The sequence below is a fragment of the Microcaecilia unicolor genome, chromosome 2 (genome assembly GCF_901765095.1).
Source record: "Microcaecilia unicolor chromosome 2, aMicUni1.1, whole genome shotgun sequence".
In the NCBI taxonomy this organism is placed as follows: Eukaryota; Metazoa; Chordata; class Amphibia; order Gymnophiona; family Siphonopidae; genus Microcaecilia; species Microcaecilia unicolor.
Genome location: NC_044032.1, coordinates 539,640,753 through 539,662,977, shown reverse-complemented (window position 1 = coordinate 539,662,977; position 22,225 = coordinate 539,640,753). Strand labels below are relative to the sequence as shown.

The window sequence follows — 22,225 nt, the reverse complement described above, 5'->3', positions numbered from 1 at the left end:
AAGCTATATAATGGAAATCATTCCCATAAGCTATTGTGTGATTATTACTAAAAAATACTACACAGTTCATTGACAGGAAGAGAGATGAGGAGAAAGCAACTGAAGTTTACTGTGTCATCTGCATGACAAAGAATTAACATGGCTCATTAAAAACATCTTTCAGATGTTTTAATTGTATCCCTTATCTTTGTATCACTTTTTCAAATAACTATAGAAAACAGATCCACAAACACCATAAAAACTAAATTTTTTAACACAATGAATACTTTCTGTCAATTCCATATTTCATTGTTAGAAACAGGACAGTCAGTGACCCAAGTCTGATGAAGGCTTCACCATGAATTGTACTTATCCAGTTCCTACTCAGATCACTGCAAATATAAATATAAATTACTTTTCAGTTACTGGTTTGCACTTAGTCTCAATAGTTTTAGTCTGTGATAGGTAGATTTTGATTTCCAACAATGTGCACGCTGAGTGGTCTTAAATAGCATATTAAGAGTGGACACAGTTCCACAGTTGCCACCCCTGCAGCCTCCACCACTACTGCTACACCTGGTTCCTGTACCTGAAGAACGCATCCCCTACTTACAAGCCAGGATTGTGCATATACTCGATTTGGTTGAGGACTTGATCATTCCTGATGCCCCTGACATTGAACGTCTTCACCATCTTTACCACAAACGTTTTGATTTACACAGTCTTTGCTACCACCGTTTTATGCTTATGGACTAAAAATTCTGTCCTATGACCACCACAGAAAATACCTACCAGGAAGCACCACCTGTACCTGCATGGAACATTGTCCGTCCCCAAGAGTCCACCCTTGTTGATTTGACCCCTGTTGAACTTGTTGCTGAGCCTGCATCTGCTATTCTTCCACCGGACCAATGTGACGCAAGTCCACCCTGTTTTTCTGAAGCTCAGGGCAACGCACCAGAGGACATTAAATTTTGCACTCCAAAACTTGCATTAGAGATTGTTGTTCTCGTAGTCCTTATAATTTTGATGGTTGGACTGATTGTTTATGTATTTGAAAAACTTCATGAGTTTCTCCAATATAGACATGAAGGTTACTATCACCTGTACCTAGACTGTTAGGGGATTGCTCTGGAATTTTTTATTGTCCCTATACCCCTGTTTACCCTCCCTATCCTTCCCACTGTTACCTAGCTGCTGTCCTTCTGCTATTTCATCCTCCTACTTAAGGAAGGTACTTCCCACTGCATGACCCAGGCCACCGCCACAGGACCCCTCCCTTGGGCCTTCCCCTGGGACCCCGCCCCAGACGATGACCCTATCTGGGATCCCCTAACCAGGTATCAGATACTGTGTTCCACATTGTTTGACCCCTGGACCGTAGGCCCTGATAGAGAAGTAGTAGGTGTTTTTGACATATTTGAAGGATGTGACGTTGTAAGAGTTGAACGACCAGAAGCACCATTAACCATACCTGAGACAGGAGAACTGTTTGACTTTTGGCTTGTCACGTATAACATTGTCAACAGTGGTTGGGAACCTTGGTTCTACATCAGGACAAGAGGGAATCAAGGTCTTGAGATTTATTCCCTTTGCCCTGTTGGAGAACAACAACTTGGAGCAACAAGGATCTACCCCAGGTACCTTAATAGTTGACTTAATCATTCCTGAGATTCCTTCCCTTTCAGCAGAAACCCCAGGGTTAACCTCTATACACTGTCTTCTTATTTCGGCCCTCTAAAACAAGACAATCATGACTGCTATTTTATTTCTAACCGGTTTCCTGTTCACCCTTCCCATACCCATTTTACCTCAGGTAATGTCAGGACCTGGCCATCCTATCATCTTATCTCCCACAAATGACACACTGGTAGTTACTCTTGATGTTTGTGCTTATGTTAACTATGGGGATTTAAGTTGGCAACGATATTATTCTGCATATGACATGTACATGTGTCCAGGTTCCAGTTGTAACAGTTGGTCTAAAGTATGGTGGAAATCAGGCCAAGGTCAATACCAAGGTAATGACAATCCCCTAAGAAAAGAGTATTACCATTCTCAAGTTAAAAGCAGATGCCCAGCATTGCCAGATAGGCCATTGTAACCCTGTTGCCATCACCTTTACAGGTGTAACGACAAGTACCTACCAGACCTATTCTCTAGGAATAAATGCTGCAGGCAGAGATCTTATTGCCACAATTGATATTCCCAATAAAGACACAAATACCACCAGCTATCACATTGCCTTTCTCACCCCTTGAGTAGAGAAAAACCCATTAATGCCTACCTTAGCCCCTGCAATGAAGATTCCATATCAGGTTCGCAGAATTGAGAGAGCTAAGGATTGGGTCGTTCTGGAAACTGGATTTGGTGAACGGAACCTTTGGCTAGAATGGGCCCACTTCACCATAGCCAGTTTGAATGTCTCCAACTGCTACTTCTGCGCCCATGCCCGTGCAGACCCCTTAGCAGTTCCCTTTCCTTTTGACCTTTCCCACCATCCAGAAGGTTTCCTGTGCATGTTACAGTTACTCCAGGTTTTAGAGCCTATTAATCAGTCCTGTCAAGCCTTAGCAGAGAGTTATCCTGCATTGCCCCTACGACAGAGAATTCCCCCCCATCTTCATAAGACCTGATCCCACTACAATGTTCCAGACTTGTCTGGCCAGGTACCCAACCCGAAACTCGAGGTTTGTAGGTAATCTGACTTCCTGCAAAACTACCCATTACAGTATTGAACAGGTAATTTTACTGCCTTTCTCAAGCCCGCACTGATGTATGGTGGTATTTTGGAAACCAATGCCCTTTATCACACCCTGCACCGAAGTTGGAAGGGAACTTGTGCCCTTGTTAATTGGTAATTCCACTAGTAATTGCCTCCTTAGGTTCACCCCATTCACCCTCCTCACACCGATTGAAGAGAGAGGCCTCTACCAGGTTCATTTGATGATCATGTCTATATAGACTCGGTTGGAGTTCCTAGAGGGGTACCTGATGAATTCAAGGCCTACAATCAAATTGCCTCAGGATTTGAGTCATTTTTCTTAACTTCAGCTACAATTAACAAAAATGTAGATTAGATTAATTACATCTATTACAATCAGCAAAGATTTGTTAATTATAGCAGAGATGCCATTCAAGGAATAGCAGCCCAATTAGATGCCACCAGTAGAATGACAATGGAGAATCGAATGATTCTTGATAAGATGACAGCATCAGATGGTGGAGTGTGTGTTAAACTAGGTACTCAATGCTGTACTTTTATCCCCAATAACACCGCTCCAGACGGGTCAATCTCTAGAGCTCTGAAAGGCCTCACCTCACTTTCAAATGAACTGGCTCGCAACTCTTATGTTGACACCTCTTGGACCGGATGACTGGATAAAACCTTTGGTAAATGGAAGAGTCTTTTTGTTTCAGCTGCAATTGCTATTGTTGTTTGCATTGCTATTTTCATAGTTGTAGGATGCTGTATCATCCCATGTATTAGGGAATTAGTGGTACATGTAGTTACTGCTGCTGTAAGCAAGAAAGAACCTGCAGGCCATTATGTCCTGTATGAACGCCTTATGACTGATATCGAGCTTGTTGCTGGAACAGAAGAAGGAGAATACGCTTCTATGTATTTTCCAAGCCATTAGCAGTTAACATGGCCTTCCTATATATTCTAGGCCTATTAGGGTTAAGTCATTGCAACACTCACAATTATAATGTTTTTGAGTTTGCAGTAGTTATTCATATTAGTAGATTTTCATGCAGCCACTATTAGTTTTTATTAATGTTAAATGAAACATGGCTGCTTTATTAATACCAATTTAAGAAATACTTGTATAATCAAAGTTTGACTACTGATTACTTTTGTAGCAATGATATATTAGTTTGTTTTGGTCATATGTACACTTATATTTATTGATTCCATTATATGACACCTAAACTTAATTACATAGTAACATAGTACATGACGGCAGAAAAAGACCTGCATGGTCCATCCAGTCTGCCCGACAAGATAAATTCATATGTGCTACTTTTTATTTGTACCTGTTCTCTTCAGGGCACAGACCGTATAAGTCTGGCCAGCACCATCCCCACCTCCCAACCACCAGCCCCGCCTCCCACCACCACCAGCTCTGGCACAGACCGTATAAGTCTGCCCAGCACTATCTCCGCCTCCCAACCACCAGCCCCGCCTCCCACCACTGGCTCTGGCACAGACCGCATAAGTCTGCGCAGCACTATCCCAACCTCCCAACAACCAGTCCCACCTCCCACCGCCAGCTCTGGCACAGACCGTATAAGTCTGCCCAGCACTATCCCCGCCTCCCAACCAGCCCCGCCTCCCACCACCGGCTCTGGCACAGACCGTATAAGTCTGCCCAGCACTATCCCCGCCTCCCAACCAGCCCCGCCTCCCACCACCGGCTCTGGCACAGACCGTATAAGTCTGCCCAGCACTAGCCCCACCTCCCAACCACTAGCCCCGCCTCCCACCACCGGCTCTGCCACCTAAACTTGGCTAAGCTCCCAAGGATACATTCCTTCTGAACAGGATTCCTTTATGTTTATCCCACGCATGTTTGAATTCTTTTACCGTTTTCATCTCCACCACCTCCCGCGGGAGGGCATTCCAAGCATCCACCACTCTCTCCGTGAAAAAGTACTTCCTGACATTTTTCCTGAGTCTGCCCCCCTTCAATCTCATTTCATGTCCTCTCGTTCTACCGCCTTCGCATCTCCGGAAAAGATTCGTTTGCGGATTAATACCTTTCAAATATTTGAACTTCTGTATCATATCACCCCTGTTTCTCCTTTCCTCTAGAGTATACATGTTCAGGTCCGCAAGTCTCCCCTCATACGTCTTGGAACGCAAATCCCATACCATTCTCGTAGCTTTCCTTTGCACCGCTTCAATTCTTTTTACATCCTTCGCAAGATACAGTTTCCAAAACTGAACACAATACTCCAGGTGGGGCCTCACCAATGACTTGTACAGGGGCATCAACACCTCCTTTCTTCTGCTGGTCACACCTCTCTCTATACAGCCTAGCAACTTTCTCGCTACGGCCACCGCCTTGTCACACTGTTTCGTCGCCTTGTCATGTTTCCAAGTTTCACAGTGCTCTAAAGGGGTATCCATAAAATACATAGTTAGGGTTTTTTGGGTGGTTTACCTTAAAAAGGGAACATAGAATGGAGAATTTCACGTAGTATACATCTACGTGCTCAAAGATTGATTCTCACTGAGGCCTAAGTCCCACGTCATGACAGAGCACCCCTGTCACCTAGAAGCTATACCTTCCTCCCCCCCCCCCCCCCCCCCCCCACAGGACTGTAACAGCCCTCTGGAAAGGATGGCCACACCCACTCGTAGTCATGTGTGCCGGCCCTTTGGAGGTCCGGCAAGAGGGGAATGTTAGAAATATGCTAGCCCCTGCTCTCAGTAAAATACAGGCCAATGGCTCAGGCTAAAGAGCTAGGCCTCTTAAAAATCAAAATCATCTCTGATACAAAATACATTTCACTGCAGCTCATGCTGAAGTGAGTTCCCAGAGAGCTGGCAAGGGAGGGGGGCATTTGCTCTTGTAAACCATCCATGGGACTGGCACCTGCGAGAAGTCATGAGCCAAGATGTTTTGATTAAAATGAAAGATAGTAGAGGGTTAGCTGCAAGTAAGGGGGGGGGGGTTGAAGAGAGCAGAATGACCTGTGAAGTCATCTCACAAGATGCGCTTTGAGCCTATCTTGTTTATAGTTAGAGCTTGAGAATATGTGAAGTCATTTTTTATCAACTGATAAGGGCCAAGAGCCCTGGTGAGAAAGCTGGGGTCCATTGGAATCAATAGGGCCAAAATAGTATAAAAGGAGCAGTCTGAGGGGTATTAAATCAGAACAGAGAAGGAAGGCTACCAGAGAAGGGTGACAGACGTGTCGTGAACTGCTGCTCAACCATATAAGTGACTGAACTGCTTGTACTATCATTGGGTGAGATAACAATGTAGTTTATTTCTTTATCTACTAAATACTGGGTTCCTTTCTAAATACATAGGTTTATACTGCCTTGACTGTGTAACACTGTCATGAGCAGATACCAGGTTGGGGTAATCAAGAATCTAGAGGGGTTATTCAATTCCTTCCAGGCTAGTAGAAAGCCTGTGGCTCCGCTGCTCAAATGGAGATGGCAGACCTAATAAATAAACACCATGCACTACAGGGAGGTATGGATTCTTTATCTCTAACTCCTCCAAGATTCAAGAAGGATTTGAGATTAGGTAATAACAATAGGAGCATTCGTAAAAGGCACTTACCTGGTTGGTCTGTAGAGTAGCAAACTGACCGTTTTCAGAAATAGGGAATGCCCCAAGTGGGCCTTTTTTATTCAGTGAGAACAAAGAGCTACTGTATTTCTGCTCCCAGAGACCAGCCAAGGGCAAAATATTGCATGATGCTTTAGCAGTAACCTGGATGTGGGAGTTCATATACATGTATCCTTTGATTCTTCTAGTAGCCTGAATAGTAAGCAAATTCAAGGAAGATAATGACACCTTGTTCCTAATAACACCTTACTGGCCAAAACAAATCTGGTTACCTCCACTGTTAGAACAATACATGAAAAACATCCATAAGACTAGAACTAATTTCTGATTATGCAAGATCCTACTACACCCCACCCTTCAGTCTGTACTTGAATACCAAGTATTTTCCTCCTCAGATGTGTCTCTTTGGATAGAACAAGTAATAATCTTGGAAAAGAAGTCCTCCATGAGAAAATCTTCTACATTGAAGTGGGAAAAAATGCACCATACGGTGCACAGCTAAAACTGAAAATCGATCTAAGTGCCATTCTATGATTCTTTTGAAATGTCCTTTTCACTTTTGTCAAGAAGCTCTCAAGATGTCATCAATTAAAGTATACCTTAGTGCCATATCAATATACAATGATATGGTCAGATACTCCACATACCCAATTGGATTGAGGTTTATGAGAGGACTTCTCAACATAAAAGTACATATCCAAACCATAAGTACTATAGAACTTAAAAGTAGTTCTGGCATAATTAATGAAGCCACCTTTGGAACTCATGGATTTAGCACTGTTTAAGCACTTCATCCCCCCCCCCCCATGAGGTTTTTCTAATAGCAGTTATTTCTGGCAAAAAGTGACAGAACCATGGGCGCTAGTGTTATCGTTATATACAGAAGTTTTTCCAAATAGTAGTTCTAAGAGCATATCCAAAATTCCTACCAAAGTTAAGTCTTCCACATCAACCAGTCTTCTGTCCAATACCTAATAACCACCCAGAAGAAAAGGTGCCTCATATCCTGGATTACATGTGGGCAATTTGCTTTCTGCCTAAATAAAAGCATACCACAAATTACTTTACACTCTTCATGTTGTATGACCCAGGTTATCTGAGTATGTCCATTTATAACAGAACAATTGAAAACTAGTTAGCAAAACTGAATACAGTACACTTTCAACAAGCTAGCCTTCTAACTCAAAATAGAGGCCCATCAAATAAAAGCATTTGCAATTTTCATAGCTCATCTAAAATCAACATCCCCTAGAAGACATCTGTAGAGCACTAGCGTGGTCTTCCCTATGATGTCAAAGCTGTGTTAAGAAACCATAACCACAACAACTCTAGCAAATTAATAGCTGACTGGAATAGAAAATAGTTATATTTGCTATCTACTACTACTACTTAACATTTCTAAAGTGCTATCTGCAAGGCAGTTCTAAAAATGCAAAAAAGTTTTTCAGGAGACCCCACATATGTAGCTGATCCATCCTTACTACCACTACTACTATTTAGCATTTCTATAGCGCTACAAGGCGTATGCAGCGCTGCACAAACATAGAAGAAAGACAGTCCCTGCTCAAAAAGCTTACAATCTAATAGACAAAAAAATAAATAAAGTAAGCAAATCAAATCAATTAATGTGAACGGGAAGGAAGAGAGGAGGGTAGGTGGAGGCAAGTGGTTACGAGTCAAAAGCAATGTTAAAGAGGTGGAGAAAGCAGAGTTACCTTGTAAACAGCTCTCAATAGGTGCCTAAACCATGTGAAAGTTGACTTTTAAACGTTAAATTAGGACCTGGGTACCAAGAATTTTGGGAGGATGGAAAGAACTATCAGTATGCTACCTGCTGTCATAAACATCTGGGCATCCCTTAATGACCAGTGACTGCATTGCATTCCAAATGCTGGAGAAAACTCTCATTGATGGCAAATCAGGAATTTTGCAGATTGCAAACAGCAGGAAAAAGCCATTTATGACATACCCAGTCTTTTTTTTTTTTTTTTAAGATCATTCTTAATGTAGTGGTAAAAACTAAGGGCCTGGTTTTGAGGATAAACAACTCATGCAAGTAATTTTTTTTTTTTTAGACCAAATGGACACAGATGCATCTTTTGAATATTCTTGTTGGGTATCGTGAAAACCAGGCCTGTTTTGCGGTCCTGGAGGACCAGAGTTGTTGCACCTTAGAACTAGAGTCTTCAAAATATCAGCTTGGTTGTTTTTTTCACTCTTAGGTTCTTTCATACCCATACTCTTAAGGCCCATCTCTTCTGTCTGTCTGTCTTCATTCCAGGTTATTGACATTATTATTTTGTGTACCCTTTAATATTACTCCCTTATGCTGAGGTGTTGCAGTAGATCTTGGTATAATGACTACTGCACATACACCAGCAAGCCTAGTGCATACCTGAGTTGCAAATGTTATCGGCAATGTGTTACTTACTGTTAATGCAAGCCCAGTTTTCCATGGTTTTCCTTCTTTTTTTTTGTCTGAAATATTAAGGGCTAGATTTTATATATGGTGCCAAAAAATTCAGTGCTGAAAAAAGCACTATTCTGTAAACCTTGCTTAAAGTTAGGCGTGGTTTATAAAATAGAGCTTTCACCCAGGCTATTGCACCAACTGAAATATGGTGCAAATGTATGCACTTAAATTTAGTGCATATCCCAGTTATTTTATAACAATGCGTGTTAATTTTAGGAGCACCCCTGTTAGGCACATGACCCATTTGTGTGCTCCCTTTTTCAGATCACACATAAATGCTAATTAAATCTACCAAAAACTGCTTGTTAAAAAGCCAATTAGTGCTAATTAGCTCGTTCAGTTAAATTGCATGCGCAAATTGGGTGTGTGCCCAAATTTGTGCATGCAGTTTTTTGTGACTTTTATAGAATTAGTTGGTAAGTATCTAAAAAAACAAATATTTTTAATTGATTTCTGGGATGAGGTTTGCATAAAAAAAACTACCCACATGTAAAATAATTCTCTCATTTTTCTAAGGTGTTTATGGTTCATGCTTGAGGTTTTAATGACAAAAAGCGAGAACAATAGCCATGCCTTCATGAGGAAGATAACAGAAAGTATTAAACAAACAAGGGATACGCAGTCGCCAGATGATCCCAAGACAAATGAGGTGAGAACTCTGAAGAAAATGTGCCAGCCAGATGACAAACACAGTGCATCAAGTGCTTGAAAGGATATTAATGTGAGAAGGGGGGAATTCCCACACACAATTTTACATGCAAACATTCTGTTTATTATTAGTCTGTTGGTCTCAAACTGCAATCCTCAAGAGCTGCAAAGCTGTGTAATGTGCATTATGTAATTGCATGTCTTGACTTTTGCAAACATCTGAAATGTTATGTATTTGTGGCAATGCAGACATTGATATAATCAGATCTCTTTAGGAGACAGGATGTTCGGACACCAGCCTATTGCCATTTAGATTATTGTAAATCTTTTCAATTTAATATAGGAAGAGGAGTTCTGGGTGTGAACGTGTATCTGTCCAAGGTGATGCAAATGATAGATCACTAAAATTGCCTTGAGTAAAAAGGGACATTTTACAAGTGGTCATGCTCTGTTTGGAGCTGGGTTATATTCTTACCATTGTGGACAGGAATAACCGAACAGACTGGATGTGTCAGTTGTGTTTTTCCTGTCTTTATTTGCTGTAATACTGTGTTGCAAATTGTATGCAGCTGTATCTCACGTATATTCATTAGGGATTTCCTGAAAAGTAGCCAAGTTTGAAGTTCTCAGTAATTGCAGGTTGACAGCCCTGTACTGTTTTGTAATGGAAAAGCATAATTTTTTTTTTTTTAGCTTTGTGTTTAAACTACTTAGCATTTCCCTTTGTTTTCAATTACAGAAACTCTACACAGTATGTGACGTGGCACTGATTGTTATCCATAGCAAAAGCACTTCATGCAGTATGGACTCAGCCAAGGACCCCGTGCTGCCAACCAAATTTTTTACGCAACCTGAGAAGGTAAAAATATTTTTTTCTTTCTTGGCTTGGTAGGTTTCTCCATGATCATCACTCTGTATTTGTTTAATCACAGGAGGCGGCTTACGCCTCATGGTGCTAAGTAAGCCACATTGAGCCTGCAAATAGGTGGGAAAATGTGGGGTACAAATGCAACAAATAAATAAATAAATCATTTGGACTTTAAGATCAATCAGCTCTGAAAAGAGCTTGAGGAGTGTAGGGAGATGGGGATGAAGCAAGAGCGAAAGAAGACTTAAGTACATAAGTATTGCAACACTGGGAAAGACCAAAGGTCCATCAAGCCCAGCATCATGTTTTCAACCGTGGCCAATGCAAGTCACAAATACCTGGCAAGATCCCCAAAAAGTTCAGTACATTTATGCTGCTTATCCCAGAAATAAAGAGTGGATTTTCCCCAAGTCATTGTAATAATGGTCTATGGACTTTTCCTTTAGGAAGCCGTCCAAACCTTTTTTTAAACCCTGCTAAGCTAACTGCTTTTACCACATTCTCTAACAGTGAATTCCAGAGTTTAATTACACGTTGAGTGAAGAATAGTTTTCTCCAATTCGTTTTAAATTTGCTACTTTGTAGCTTCATCGCATGCCCCCTAGTCCTGGTATTTTTGGAATGAGTAAACAAATGATTCACTTCTACCCGTTCCACTCCACTCATTATGTTATAGATCTCTATCATATCTCCCCTCAGCCGTCTTTTCTCCAAGCTGAAGAGCCCTAGCCGCTTCAGCCTTTCCTCATAGGGAACTCATCCCATCCCTTTTATCATTTTCAGCGCCCTTCTCTATGCCTTTGCTAATTCCACTATATCTTTTTTGAGATGCGGTGACCAGAATTGAACACAATATTCGAGGTGCGGTCGCACCGTGGACCGATACAAAGGCATTATAACATCCTCACTTTTGTTTTCCATTCCTTTCCTAATAATACCTAACATTCAATTTGCTTTCTTAGCTGCCGTAGCACACTGAACAGAGAATTTCAACATATCATCAACGATGACGCCTAGATCCCTTTCTTAGTCGGTGACTCCTAATGTGGAACCTTGCATTACGTAACTATGATTCTGGTTCCTCTTTCCCATATGCATCACTTTGCACTTTCTCACAGTAAACGTCATCTGCCATTTAGATGCCCGGTCTCCCTGTCTCGTAAGGTCCTCTTGTAATTTTTCACAATCCTCTTGTGATTTAACAACTTTGAATAACTTTGTGTCATCAGCAAATTTAATTACCTCACTAGTTACTCCAATCTCTAGATCATTTATGAATGTTAAAAAGCAGCGGTCCCAGCAAAGACCCCTAGGGAACCCTACTATCTACCCTTCTCCATTGAGAATACTGACCATTTAAACCTACTCTGTGTTTTCTCTCTTTTAACCAGTTTTTAATCCACAATAGACACTACCCCCTGTCCCATGACTCTCCAATTTCTACTGGAGTCTTTCATGAAGTACTTCGTCAAACGCTTTCTGAAAATCCAGATACACAATATCAGCTGGCTCCCCTTTATTCACATGTTTGTTCATCCCTTCAAAGAAATGTAATAGATTGGTGAGGCAAGATTTCCCTTCACTAAATCCATGTTGACTTAGTCTCATTAATCCATGCTTTTGAATATGTGCTGTAATTTTGTTCTTTATAATAGTCTCTACCATTTTGCCCGGCATCAACGTAATGCTCATCGATCTATAATTTCCCAGTTCTCTTCTGGAACCTTTTTTAAATATTGGCGTTACACTGGCCACCCTCCAATCTTCCAGTACCACGCTTGATTTTAAAGATAAATTACATATTACTAACAACAGTTCCACATGTTCATTTTTCAATTCTGTCAGTACTCTAGGATGAATACCATCCGGTCCAGGAGATTTGCTACTCTTCAATTTGTTAAATTGCCCCATTACATCCTCCAGGTTTATAGAGAATTCATTCAGTTTCTCTGACTCGTCAGCTTTGAATGCTATTTCTGGCACCGGTATCTGTCCCAAATCTTCCTCGGTGAAGACTGAAACAAAGAATTTATTTAATCTCTCTGCTATGGCTTTGTCTTCCCTGATTTTATAAGGCATTTGTTGTGGTCTTGTCATTGTTCATAGACGTATTGTTAATTTATTAGGTCTGCCATCTCCATTTGGGCAGCGGAGCCACGGGCTTTCTACTAGCCTGGAAGGAACTGCATATCCCCTCTAAATACTTAATTACCCGAACCTTGTATTTGCTCATGACAGTGTTACACAGTCTAGGCAGTAGCAAACTCCCCAATTAGAAAGGAGCCCAGTATCCAGTAGATATAATAAGATAGTTTATTAGTATCAGTATCTCACCCAAATGTAGTACAAGCAAATCAGGCAGTCACATGGTGGAACAGCATTACATGATACGTCCTCTCTCTCTGGCTTTCTGGAGTCTTCTGATCTAATACCCCTCAGACTGCTCCTTTTATACCATTTTGGCCCTATTGATTCCAATGGACCCCAGCTTTCTCACCAGGGCTCTTGGCCCATCAGTTGATAAGGATGACTTCATCATATTCTCAAACTCTAAGTATAAACAAGATGTGCTCAGAGCGCATTTTGTGAGATGACTTCACAGGTCATCTTGCTCTCTTCAGCCCCCCTCCCCCTCCCTCTACTTGCATCTGACCCTCTACTATCTTTCATTTTAATCAAAACATCTTAGCTCATGACTTCTCACAGGTGCCAGTCTCAGGATTGTTTACAAGAGCAAATGCCCCCCTCCCTTGCCAGCTCTCAATTACCTCATTTCAGCACTTGCTACAGTGAAATATATTTTGTATCAGAGAGAATTTTTTATTTTAAGAGGCCTAGCTCTTTAGCCTGAGCCATTGGCCTGTATTTTACTGAGAACAAGGGCTAACATATTTCTACAGTATGCAATACAGTCTCTTTGGCTACATCAGAGCTTATTGGTATTGGAGGCAACTCAGAATTTGACCTGCATTGTCCAGTCATAAACACAGTAGAGCCAGGTAGTCAGAGACTGAGGCTGGTGAGGAAACTTATTTACTGGTTCAGGTCTCATGTTGGTTGAAACAGGGTTTCTTCAAGGTTGCTAAAGCTGGTAAACTAGAGCAGGAGTGGCCTGAGCAGAAATCAGGCCTTGTGCAACACACCCACTAGTGCCCCTGCCCTATTCACTCTGCCGTGGGTAAGCAGGGGAGACCATCACCATGGAGTGATTTTTATGCTCCTTCCTCCCTTGCACCCTGTGTGTTGCTGCACCACTCGCACAGCCCTCAGGGTAGTCCTGAACTAGAGAGACTTGCTTTTTCACAGGGTCAACAGTTTTAAGCAAAGTACAATTCAGTGTTATTGTAGCATAACCTTTATATTCAGGACTCTGTCTTCTTTGGTTCTTGAAGCATATTGCTTCTTGAAAGATGACCTAGGTGGTAGTTCCTACTGTTCCAGTCCTTACTGGGGTTTTAGTACCATGATCTTTTCTTTCTCCGAGGACATGCAGGCATAGTATTCTCATGTGAGTGATGTCATCCATGGAGTCTGGTGCGGACACTGTCATATTGCACTGTCACTTTAAATCTTTGAGGCAGTGCCCTCACCATGCATATGCGGGTGCCTTCCTGCCCAACACTCGAGCATGGGACCAGCAGTCTAGCATTTTCTGTGGAGCAGAAAAGTTGGATTTCTAATCTCTCCTCATCGTGTCAAGCTTTGCCTTTTTGGTGCCTTCCCTTTTTCGGGATATTTTTTCTTCTTATTCGTTTTCATATTATTTTTGTCCAATTTACTGATTTTTCAAATAATTTTTTTCTTTTTTCAGCCTTTTTTTTTTTTTTACATTTGTACCCCGCTCTTTCCCACTCATGGCAGGCTCAATGCGGCTTACATATTGTATACAAGTACTTATTTGTACCTGGGTCAATGGAGGGTTAAGTGACTTGCCCAGAGTCACAAGGAGCTGCCTGTGCCTGAAGTGGGAATTGAACTCAGTTCCTCAGGACCAAAGTCCACCACCCTAACCACTAGGCCACTCCTCTGAGCCCTTCTTTTACTCATTAAGGATCGACCATTTTCAGGTATGGAACTACTCAAGTTCTCTGGGCAATTGAGCATTTTGACCTTGTGTCAGCTGTTTTTTCCTCCATGTCAACGGGGGTGCTGAGTGGTGATGCAATAGCACCATTTCAGGGACAGACCCTGTAACTTTTGTGTTCAATACTTGGGTCTGTAGCACTGAGATATACAATGTAGCCTCTGCCTGCATGCAAGCAAGGACACTTAAAGCCCACAGAGTCCAGCGTGAAAAAGATTTTGGTTTGGCATCAAGCATGGCAAGAGATTTGGCACTTGTCACGGAACCTGCATCGGCATCAACATCAGGTGCAACATTAAGAGGGGTTAACATCGGACTTGATACCATGACTATGTAAGGACTTTTCGTTGGTGCCGCATGCATTGAGGGACCTGTAGCATAAAAAATCCAAGAAACCGCCATTATTCTCTCTCCAGGCACGCTGCCAACAATATTGAAAGTGTCCATGCCGCGGTGACTGCTCTCTTCTCCAAGCCTTCAAGGTCTTCGAGATCTCCTATGCCTGCACAGGCTATAACTCAGGCTGCATCCACACTGCTTTCTCAGGCGGTACCGACACCTATTCTACAGGAGGAAATCCAAGCAATGCTGAAAGAGGAGCTCTCAGGGCTTCTGCATACGCAGTCTATTCAGGCCTACAGAGTGCTTGCGCCAGCTTCAGCTCAGCCTGTAGATATATTGAAGAGACAGTTACGGGAGAAGTCCCGAACACCAGCTTGGCGTTGACCGTTGGCACTGTGAGCCCGATCAATGCAGATCTGACATACTAGTCGACATTCTCTTTCATGTACTTCCTAAGACCAGTACTTTGAAGAGTCAGACCCAGACCTCTCCTGGGAGATGGAGCAGGACCCACAGGACCTCTCAACTGAGCAGTCCTATAGCATTCCATTTGATCATTCTCCACCCCCGAGAGATGTAAATCTCCTCCAGAAAGTATATCCTTTCCTGACTTAATATTACCAATTTTATTTAATATTTCTGTGAAATGGAGACTGAGGAAGAACCTCGTTCAGAACTTTTTGAGGTTCTAAATTATGACTCTCCTCCTAGAGAAGTAATCACTGTTCCACTTCATACAATTATGAAGAATACTCTGATCATAAACTAGGAGGCTCCACTGACAGTTCAGGTTGCTCCAAAGAAAATTGATACCATGTACAGGATACAGAAATGCACTGGTTTTGAAATTGCTTAGTTGTGGAATCTGCTTTAAAACATGTTTGCAGTGCAAGGTCTCATGCTTCTGCTCCTCTAAGCAGAGAAGCTAGAACATTAGACTCTGTTGGCAGAAGAACATTTCAGGCCTCAGTGCTAACCAGTCGCATATTAGATTATCAACTTTATTCCACAATTTACTTAAAGTCTCTAATACAAATTACTTTTTGCTTTGCAGATGAGTTCCTCAAGCTTAGCAGGAAACTTCTAGATTGTCGTAAATATCTGGCAAGACAGGCCTTTGAGGTCTCTTCTCACATTTCTGCCTTAGGAGTAGCAATGCAGAGTCTTTCCTGGCTCAGTCTCTCTGACTTTGAAAGCTCAGAGTCTCTGAATTTGCTGTCCAGGAGCATCTAGCAAATGTCCCTTGTCATGGAGGTAACTTATTCAGTGACAAAGTTGAGGAAGTGACCGACCTAATTAAAAAGCACACAGATAAAATTAAAACTCTATCCAGGTCACAGATGACTTTGGCCTCCTCTTCTAGAAGATTTGCAGGAGGAATTTGACACTACAGTTATTATACATCTAAGCATCATTACACTCCCACTTCTCCACCTCAAAGAACTACGCCCCAGCCCTCACATCCCCACGGCAGCAGCATTGACAAAAAAGCTCGACTCATTGGTCTAAACCACAACCCAATTTTTGACTCTTTCCTGGAGAGCATTGCCACCGCCCAGTTGTCCATGTCAAGCAACCTACTTGTAGGAGGAAGACTTACCCTCTTTCAACAGAGGTGGCCGCTCATAGCCTCTGACCATTGAGTGCAGCACGGTTACGCTCTGTGTTGGGAAATAAAGAACTTCCTGACCATCCACGAAATGTGTCTTGTTTCATCTCCCTCCAGATGATAATGCTTCGAGAGGAGCTCTCTACCCTTCTCCGGCAGAATGTAGTAGAACTAGTTCCTCTGCCAGAGAGGGGTAAAGAGTTATACTCCAGATACTTTCCCATACCAAAAAAAAATGGAGAGAGTATGACCTGCGAGATTTAAACAAATTTCTACTCCAAGAAAAATTTGCATGGTTTCCCTGGGAACACTTCTCATGATACAACTAAACAACTGGCTTTGCTGTCTAGATCTGAAGGAGGCATATACTCTCATACCTATTCTCCCTGCGCACAGAAAGTACCTGCACTTCCGCTGTGGGACTCTTTAATGCAAAGTCTTACCGTTCGGCTTAGCTTTGGCCCTGCGAGTATTCACAAAGTGTCTGATAGTAGTAGCTGCAACACTCCATAAGTGGGGCATACACGTTTTCCCCTACCTCGATGACTGACTGATTAATCAAGACAGCCTCCCAAGAGTCGGCACAGACCTCAATTCAGTCCAGAATATGACTCCTTGAACTCCTTGAGTTTATGATAAATTACCCCAAATCACTTCTTTAACCTGTTCAGTCCTTACAGTTTATCAGGACTCTCCTGAAGACTGCTCAGGGCCAAACCTTTCTCCCTCAACCTAGAGCATACAACATACTGCATCTCCTCTGCTCAGGTGTCCAAATCCACCCAGGTATCTGCTCATCAGATGCTCCACCTAATCAGTCACATGGCTTCAACAGTCCATATAACACCATTGGCTCAACTGCACGTCCAGATTCCTCAGCAGACACTCTCAGTAGTCTCAAACCACAGGATTGCTTGCAGCCTGTATTTGAATTACTGAACAGCTATGCCACTCTCTACAGTGGTGAATGGTGACCCAGAATCTCACCCAGGTTCTTCCCTTTCAGTCCCTTCCATGTCACAAGGTTTCCATTACAGATGCTTCCATGATAGGTTGGGGTGCTCACCTCAATGGTCTCTACACACAGGCTTCATGGTCCCTATGAGAGAAACAACATCATATCAATCTCTTAGAATTGCGAGAAGTCTTGAACACTCTCAGAACTTTTCAGGACCGTGCACTCGATCAGATAATGGTCATTTGCACAGACGTCCAGGTAGCGATATATTACCTGAACAAACAAGGAGGAACAGGGCCTTACCAGCTCTGTCAACAGGCAATCCAGATATGGACTTGGGCATCCTCTCGAAACATATCTATAAGAGCTGTTTACCTAGCTGGCAATCAGAATGTTATGGCAGACAAATTGAGCAGAGTCCAGCCTCATGAATGATTCCTCAGCATGCCTGTAGCTCATCGAATATTCCAGAAGTGGGGAACCCCAACGATAGTCCTCTTTGCCTCTCCTCAGAACAACGAGCTTCCCCACTTTTGTTCCAGACTCTGTGCTCCAGATGTCTTTTTGCTCCTCTGGGATACAGACCTTATATACACTTTCCCCCCACTGCCTCTCGTCAGGAAAACTCTTCTCAATCTACGTCGAGACCATGGTGCAATCTCATCTTGAGTACTACATTCAGTTCTGGTCGCCATATCTCAAAAAAGATATAGCGAATTAAAAAAGATTCAAAGAAGAGCAACCAAAATGGTAAAATGGATGGAACTCCTCCTTTATGAGGAAAGGCTAAAGAGGTTAGTGCTCTTCAGCTTGGAAAATTTTTCACTTTTTCAAAAAGTACAAAGACCAGGTGACACTCAATGAAATTACATGGAAGTATTTTTAAAACAAATAGGAGGAAATATATTTTTACTCAAAGAATAATTAAGCTGTGGAATTCGAGAGGAAGTTTAGTTAGAGTATCTGGGTTTTAAAAAGGTTTGGACAAGTTCCTGAAGGAAAAGTCTATAGTCTGTTATTGAGATGGACATGGGGGAAGCCACTGCTTGCCCCAGGATTAGTAGCATGGAATGTTGCTACCAATTGGGTTTCCAACATATACTTGTGACTTGGATTGGCCACTGCTGGAATTAGGATACTAAGCTAGATGGACCATTGGTCTGACCCAGTGTAGCTATTCTTATTTTCTTAAGGGACCATGATCCTAATTACTTCCTACTGGCCACGTCAAACTTGGTTCCCTCTTCTCCTATAGTTATTGTCCAAGGAACCATTGAGATTAGAAGATCCTTTTCCAACCCTAATAACACAGAATGAGGAGTTCCTCTCCATCCATACCCCCTGCTCTCTGGCCCTGGCAGCTTGGTTTTTGACAACATAGACTTACATTCCTTAAACTTCCAGAAGGAGTCTCTAGAATACTATTAGCCTCAAGGAAACCTCCTACATAGAAATGTTACTGTTTCAAGTAGAGAAGATTTTCCCTGTGATGTTCAGCCAGAGCACTCAACTGTGCTGGGTACTCTGTTCCTGTCCTCGTTCATATTTCTGATTCTGACCTCAAAACTAACTCAGAGTGCACTTGAGTACTAATAACGCTTTTCACACTAGAGTTAATAACAAGCCAATTCTATTCATCCCTGGATATTTAGATTCATGAAAGGTTTATTTCATACCAAATCTACTATCAAAGCACCTTCGATGGCGTGGGATCTCAATGTTTCCTCACAACTCTCATGAAGCCTTCATTTGAACCACTCATTCCTGTTCCCTAAAGTTCCAAAAGTATAAAGTATTGTTCTTAATAGCGCTCACTCCTGTCTGAAGAGTAAGTGAACTTCAAGCCCTTGTGGCAGACTCACCGTACACCAAGTTCTACCACGACTGGATTGTTCTTGGAACCCACCCAAAATTCCTCCCTAAAGTGATTTCCGAATTCCACCTCAGTCAATCCATTGTTCTTTCTATCTTCCCTAAGCCATACTCTCATCTTGGAGAAGCATCATTGCGTACCTTAAACTACAGGTGAGTTCTGGCATATTATCTGGAGTGTAGAAAACCTCATAGAAAGTCTTCCCAGCTTTTTGTATTCTTCAGCCCTACATGGCTGGCTAACTGTATCTCCTACGTTTATGCTCAGGTTGGGCTGACACTTCATGGCCGTGTCACCACTCATAATGTAAGAGCCATGGGGGCTTCAGTAGCCTATTTCCGCTCTGCCTCCATTGAAAAAATTTGCAAGGTGGAAATGTGGTCTTCTATCCACACTTTCACCTCTCACTACTGTCTGGGGCAGCATTCTAGGTGGGATAGTTGGTTTGAAAAAGCAGTCCTGTAAAGTATTTTTACTACTTAAAAATCAACTCCACCTTCTGGTCCTTTCTTTCCACTAGGCTTACTTTCTACTTAGTTACCAGGTTTCGTATTTATATTGTGAGCCTGGCAGCTAGTGAGTCCCACATATGAGAATATTATGCCTGCTTGTCCTTGAAGAAAGCAAAGTTACTTACATGTAGCAGGTGTTCTCTGAGGACAGCAGGAATATATTCTCACATCCCTCTCTCCTTCCCTTGGAGTTGTCTTCTTAGCTGTAGTATTTGTACTGCTGGTCTCACACTCCAGTGTCAGGCAGGAAGGCACCCACACTTGCACAGTGGGGCACTGCCTCAAAGTTTGAAAGTGACAATGTACTATGGCAGTGTCCAACCAGGCTTCATGGATGACATCACTCACATGTGAGAATATACGCCTGCTGTTCTCTGAGAACACCTACTACAGGTAAGTAACTTTGCTTATTTGTTTTCAGGATATCCACAATGAATATGCATATGAGAGATCTGCATGCACTGCCTCCTTGATATGTAAATCTCTCTCATTCATATTCATTGTGGATATCCTGAAAACTGGCTGCGTGTGGACCTCATGGGCAGGAATTGATTAGCCCTGCTCTTCAACTTCTGTCAACCCTGACCAACCCAAGCATAGAACCCACGTTCTCTGTATGAATGTGTATAGCTCTAGTGGTGAGCCATCAGTCTTGTTCTGCATTAGTTTCTTAATAAAAGATTTTTTTGGATATAAAACCTGTTTCTTGCAGGGGAAGATAAGAATTGTATTCCTTAAAGTACAGGTCTTAGGCTGACACATCTGCCTATTTATCTCTCTTGATTGTTGTTTTTTTTAATTACAAATTGCAGTTCATGGCATTGAGATAAGTTATACTATTGGATATAGTTAACTGATTTGTTTTCATATATCATGCCCATTTTACATGTTAATCATTTGTTTGACACAATATGACCTGAGTGCTGCTATGGGAAGGAATCCAGACTAGTAGTACTACTGGCGCTGCCACCCTCCCATACCAAGTCATCCTGCCAGCAGTGGACTGTTTGTATGAACTGTTGATGGCAAACTCAAAATAAATAATAGTAGTAAAAAAAATGTAAAAATGTATGTATTGATTTTACTACTTCTGCAAAGAAATGATGCTTTCTAAAACAGGCAGGAGATGCTTCCTTGTTTTCCTTCCAAGAACAAATGTCCCTGTTATTCTATGAATGTCCAAGGCGGTAGACTCAAGAATGCAGGGGATTATATTTTTGTATGGTTAAGCGTGATGAATGCCTTAAATTCTATCCCAGGGGAGGTGTTGGTAAACTTCCCATGCTGGTTATCCCAGTAATTCATTGCCACAGGATCTGTACTGGCAAGAGAATGATAATGAAGCACTAGGATAACCAGCATGGGGATTTTTCATCCAGTGGCATAGCCAGACAGCCAGTTCTGGGTGGGCCTGAGCCCAAAGTGGGTGGGCACAAAATTTTTCTGCTCCGCCCTACCTCCACCTCAAAATATAAATACTTTAGCTAATGAGGATCCTCATGCTCTGTCAGCTAAAGACTTTCTCTGAAGGTGGCCAGAACTCTCTTTTACCAAGCTTAGCAGGCAGCAGCAATGACCCTAAGCCACTGATGCCAGCACCCCACACATGCTTAGCTGTCAATGGCTCAAGGATGCTGTTGCCAGAGCTTGGTAGAAGGGAGTTCTGGCCACCTTTGGAGGAGGTCCTTAGCTGGGGATGCCTGGGAATCCTCACCAGCTATACAGCAAGGGTGTTAGACCTGCTTGGGCCCAGGTCAGAAAATAAAGGAGGGCTCCCCTCCCCGATTCCCTCTCCTCTTTGCCTCCCCTCCAATTTCCCACCTGCCATTACTATAACACCAACAGACCCTCACCAAATACAGAACAAGGGATCACAAATTAGAAATAAAAATATTTAGACAAAAATTGAAATGGAACCCCAAGAAGTTAAACATAACATTACTTCAACCTGGAGACATAAAACAGAGATGCATTTCCTTTTCTACAGAACACAATACAAAGGCGTTCGCTATGCATATTTCCAAAAGCTAACATATTCCATTTAAAACATTCAAAATAAAATGCTTTGTTTCTACCTTTGTTGTCTGGACATTTTATTTTTCCATCTTGCTGGTTCCAGTTTCTCTTTTCTGCTTTCCTCTCTGTCGTCTGCTAATTCTTCAAGCGGCTGCAGTCCATTTGTCTTTTCTCCTTTCTTCTGTCTGTTCCCTCACTATTCCTGCCTCTGACATATTGATCATTCCTTTTTAGCTCTTTTCTGCCTCTCTCTCACCGTTCTTCGCCTCCTTTTTACTTTTCAACTACCTATCAAATTTCCATCTTCTTCTTTCGCCCACTAGCTGTCCCATTCCCCATCTTACTCCTCCCCATCCCTACTTTCTCTTTCATCTTTAAACTACTTCCCATTATCATATTTCTACCCTCTTTAATCACTATCTCTCATTCATTTCCTTGACACCCCCTCCTCCCCTTCTTGGCCTCTCCCACAGGGTTCCACCATTCCCATCGTCTTCCTCCCTCCACCCTTCTAACCAGCATCTGATCCTCTCCCCACCCCACCCTGGTAGC

The 22,225-nt window shown here is 42.3% G+C and overlaps 1 protein-coding gene across 1 annotated transcript in view; it reads left to right on the top strand.

Annotated features, from left to right (window-relative positions):
- PDS5A (PDS5 cohesin associated factor A) overlaps positions 1-22,225 on the top strand; it is a 644,759-nt gene that overhangs the window by 551,842 nt on the left and 70,692 nt on the right. Inside the window, exons 27-28 of the mRNA XM_030191317.1 lie at positions 9,280-9,412; positions 10,151-10,270. Of these exons, the coding sequence (XP_030047177.1) occupies positions 9,280-9,412; positions 10,151-10,270 (253 nt within the window). The remainder of the gene's footprint in view (positions 1-9,279; positions 9,413-10,150; positions 10,271-22,225) is intronic.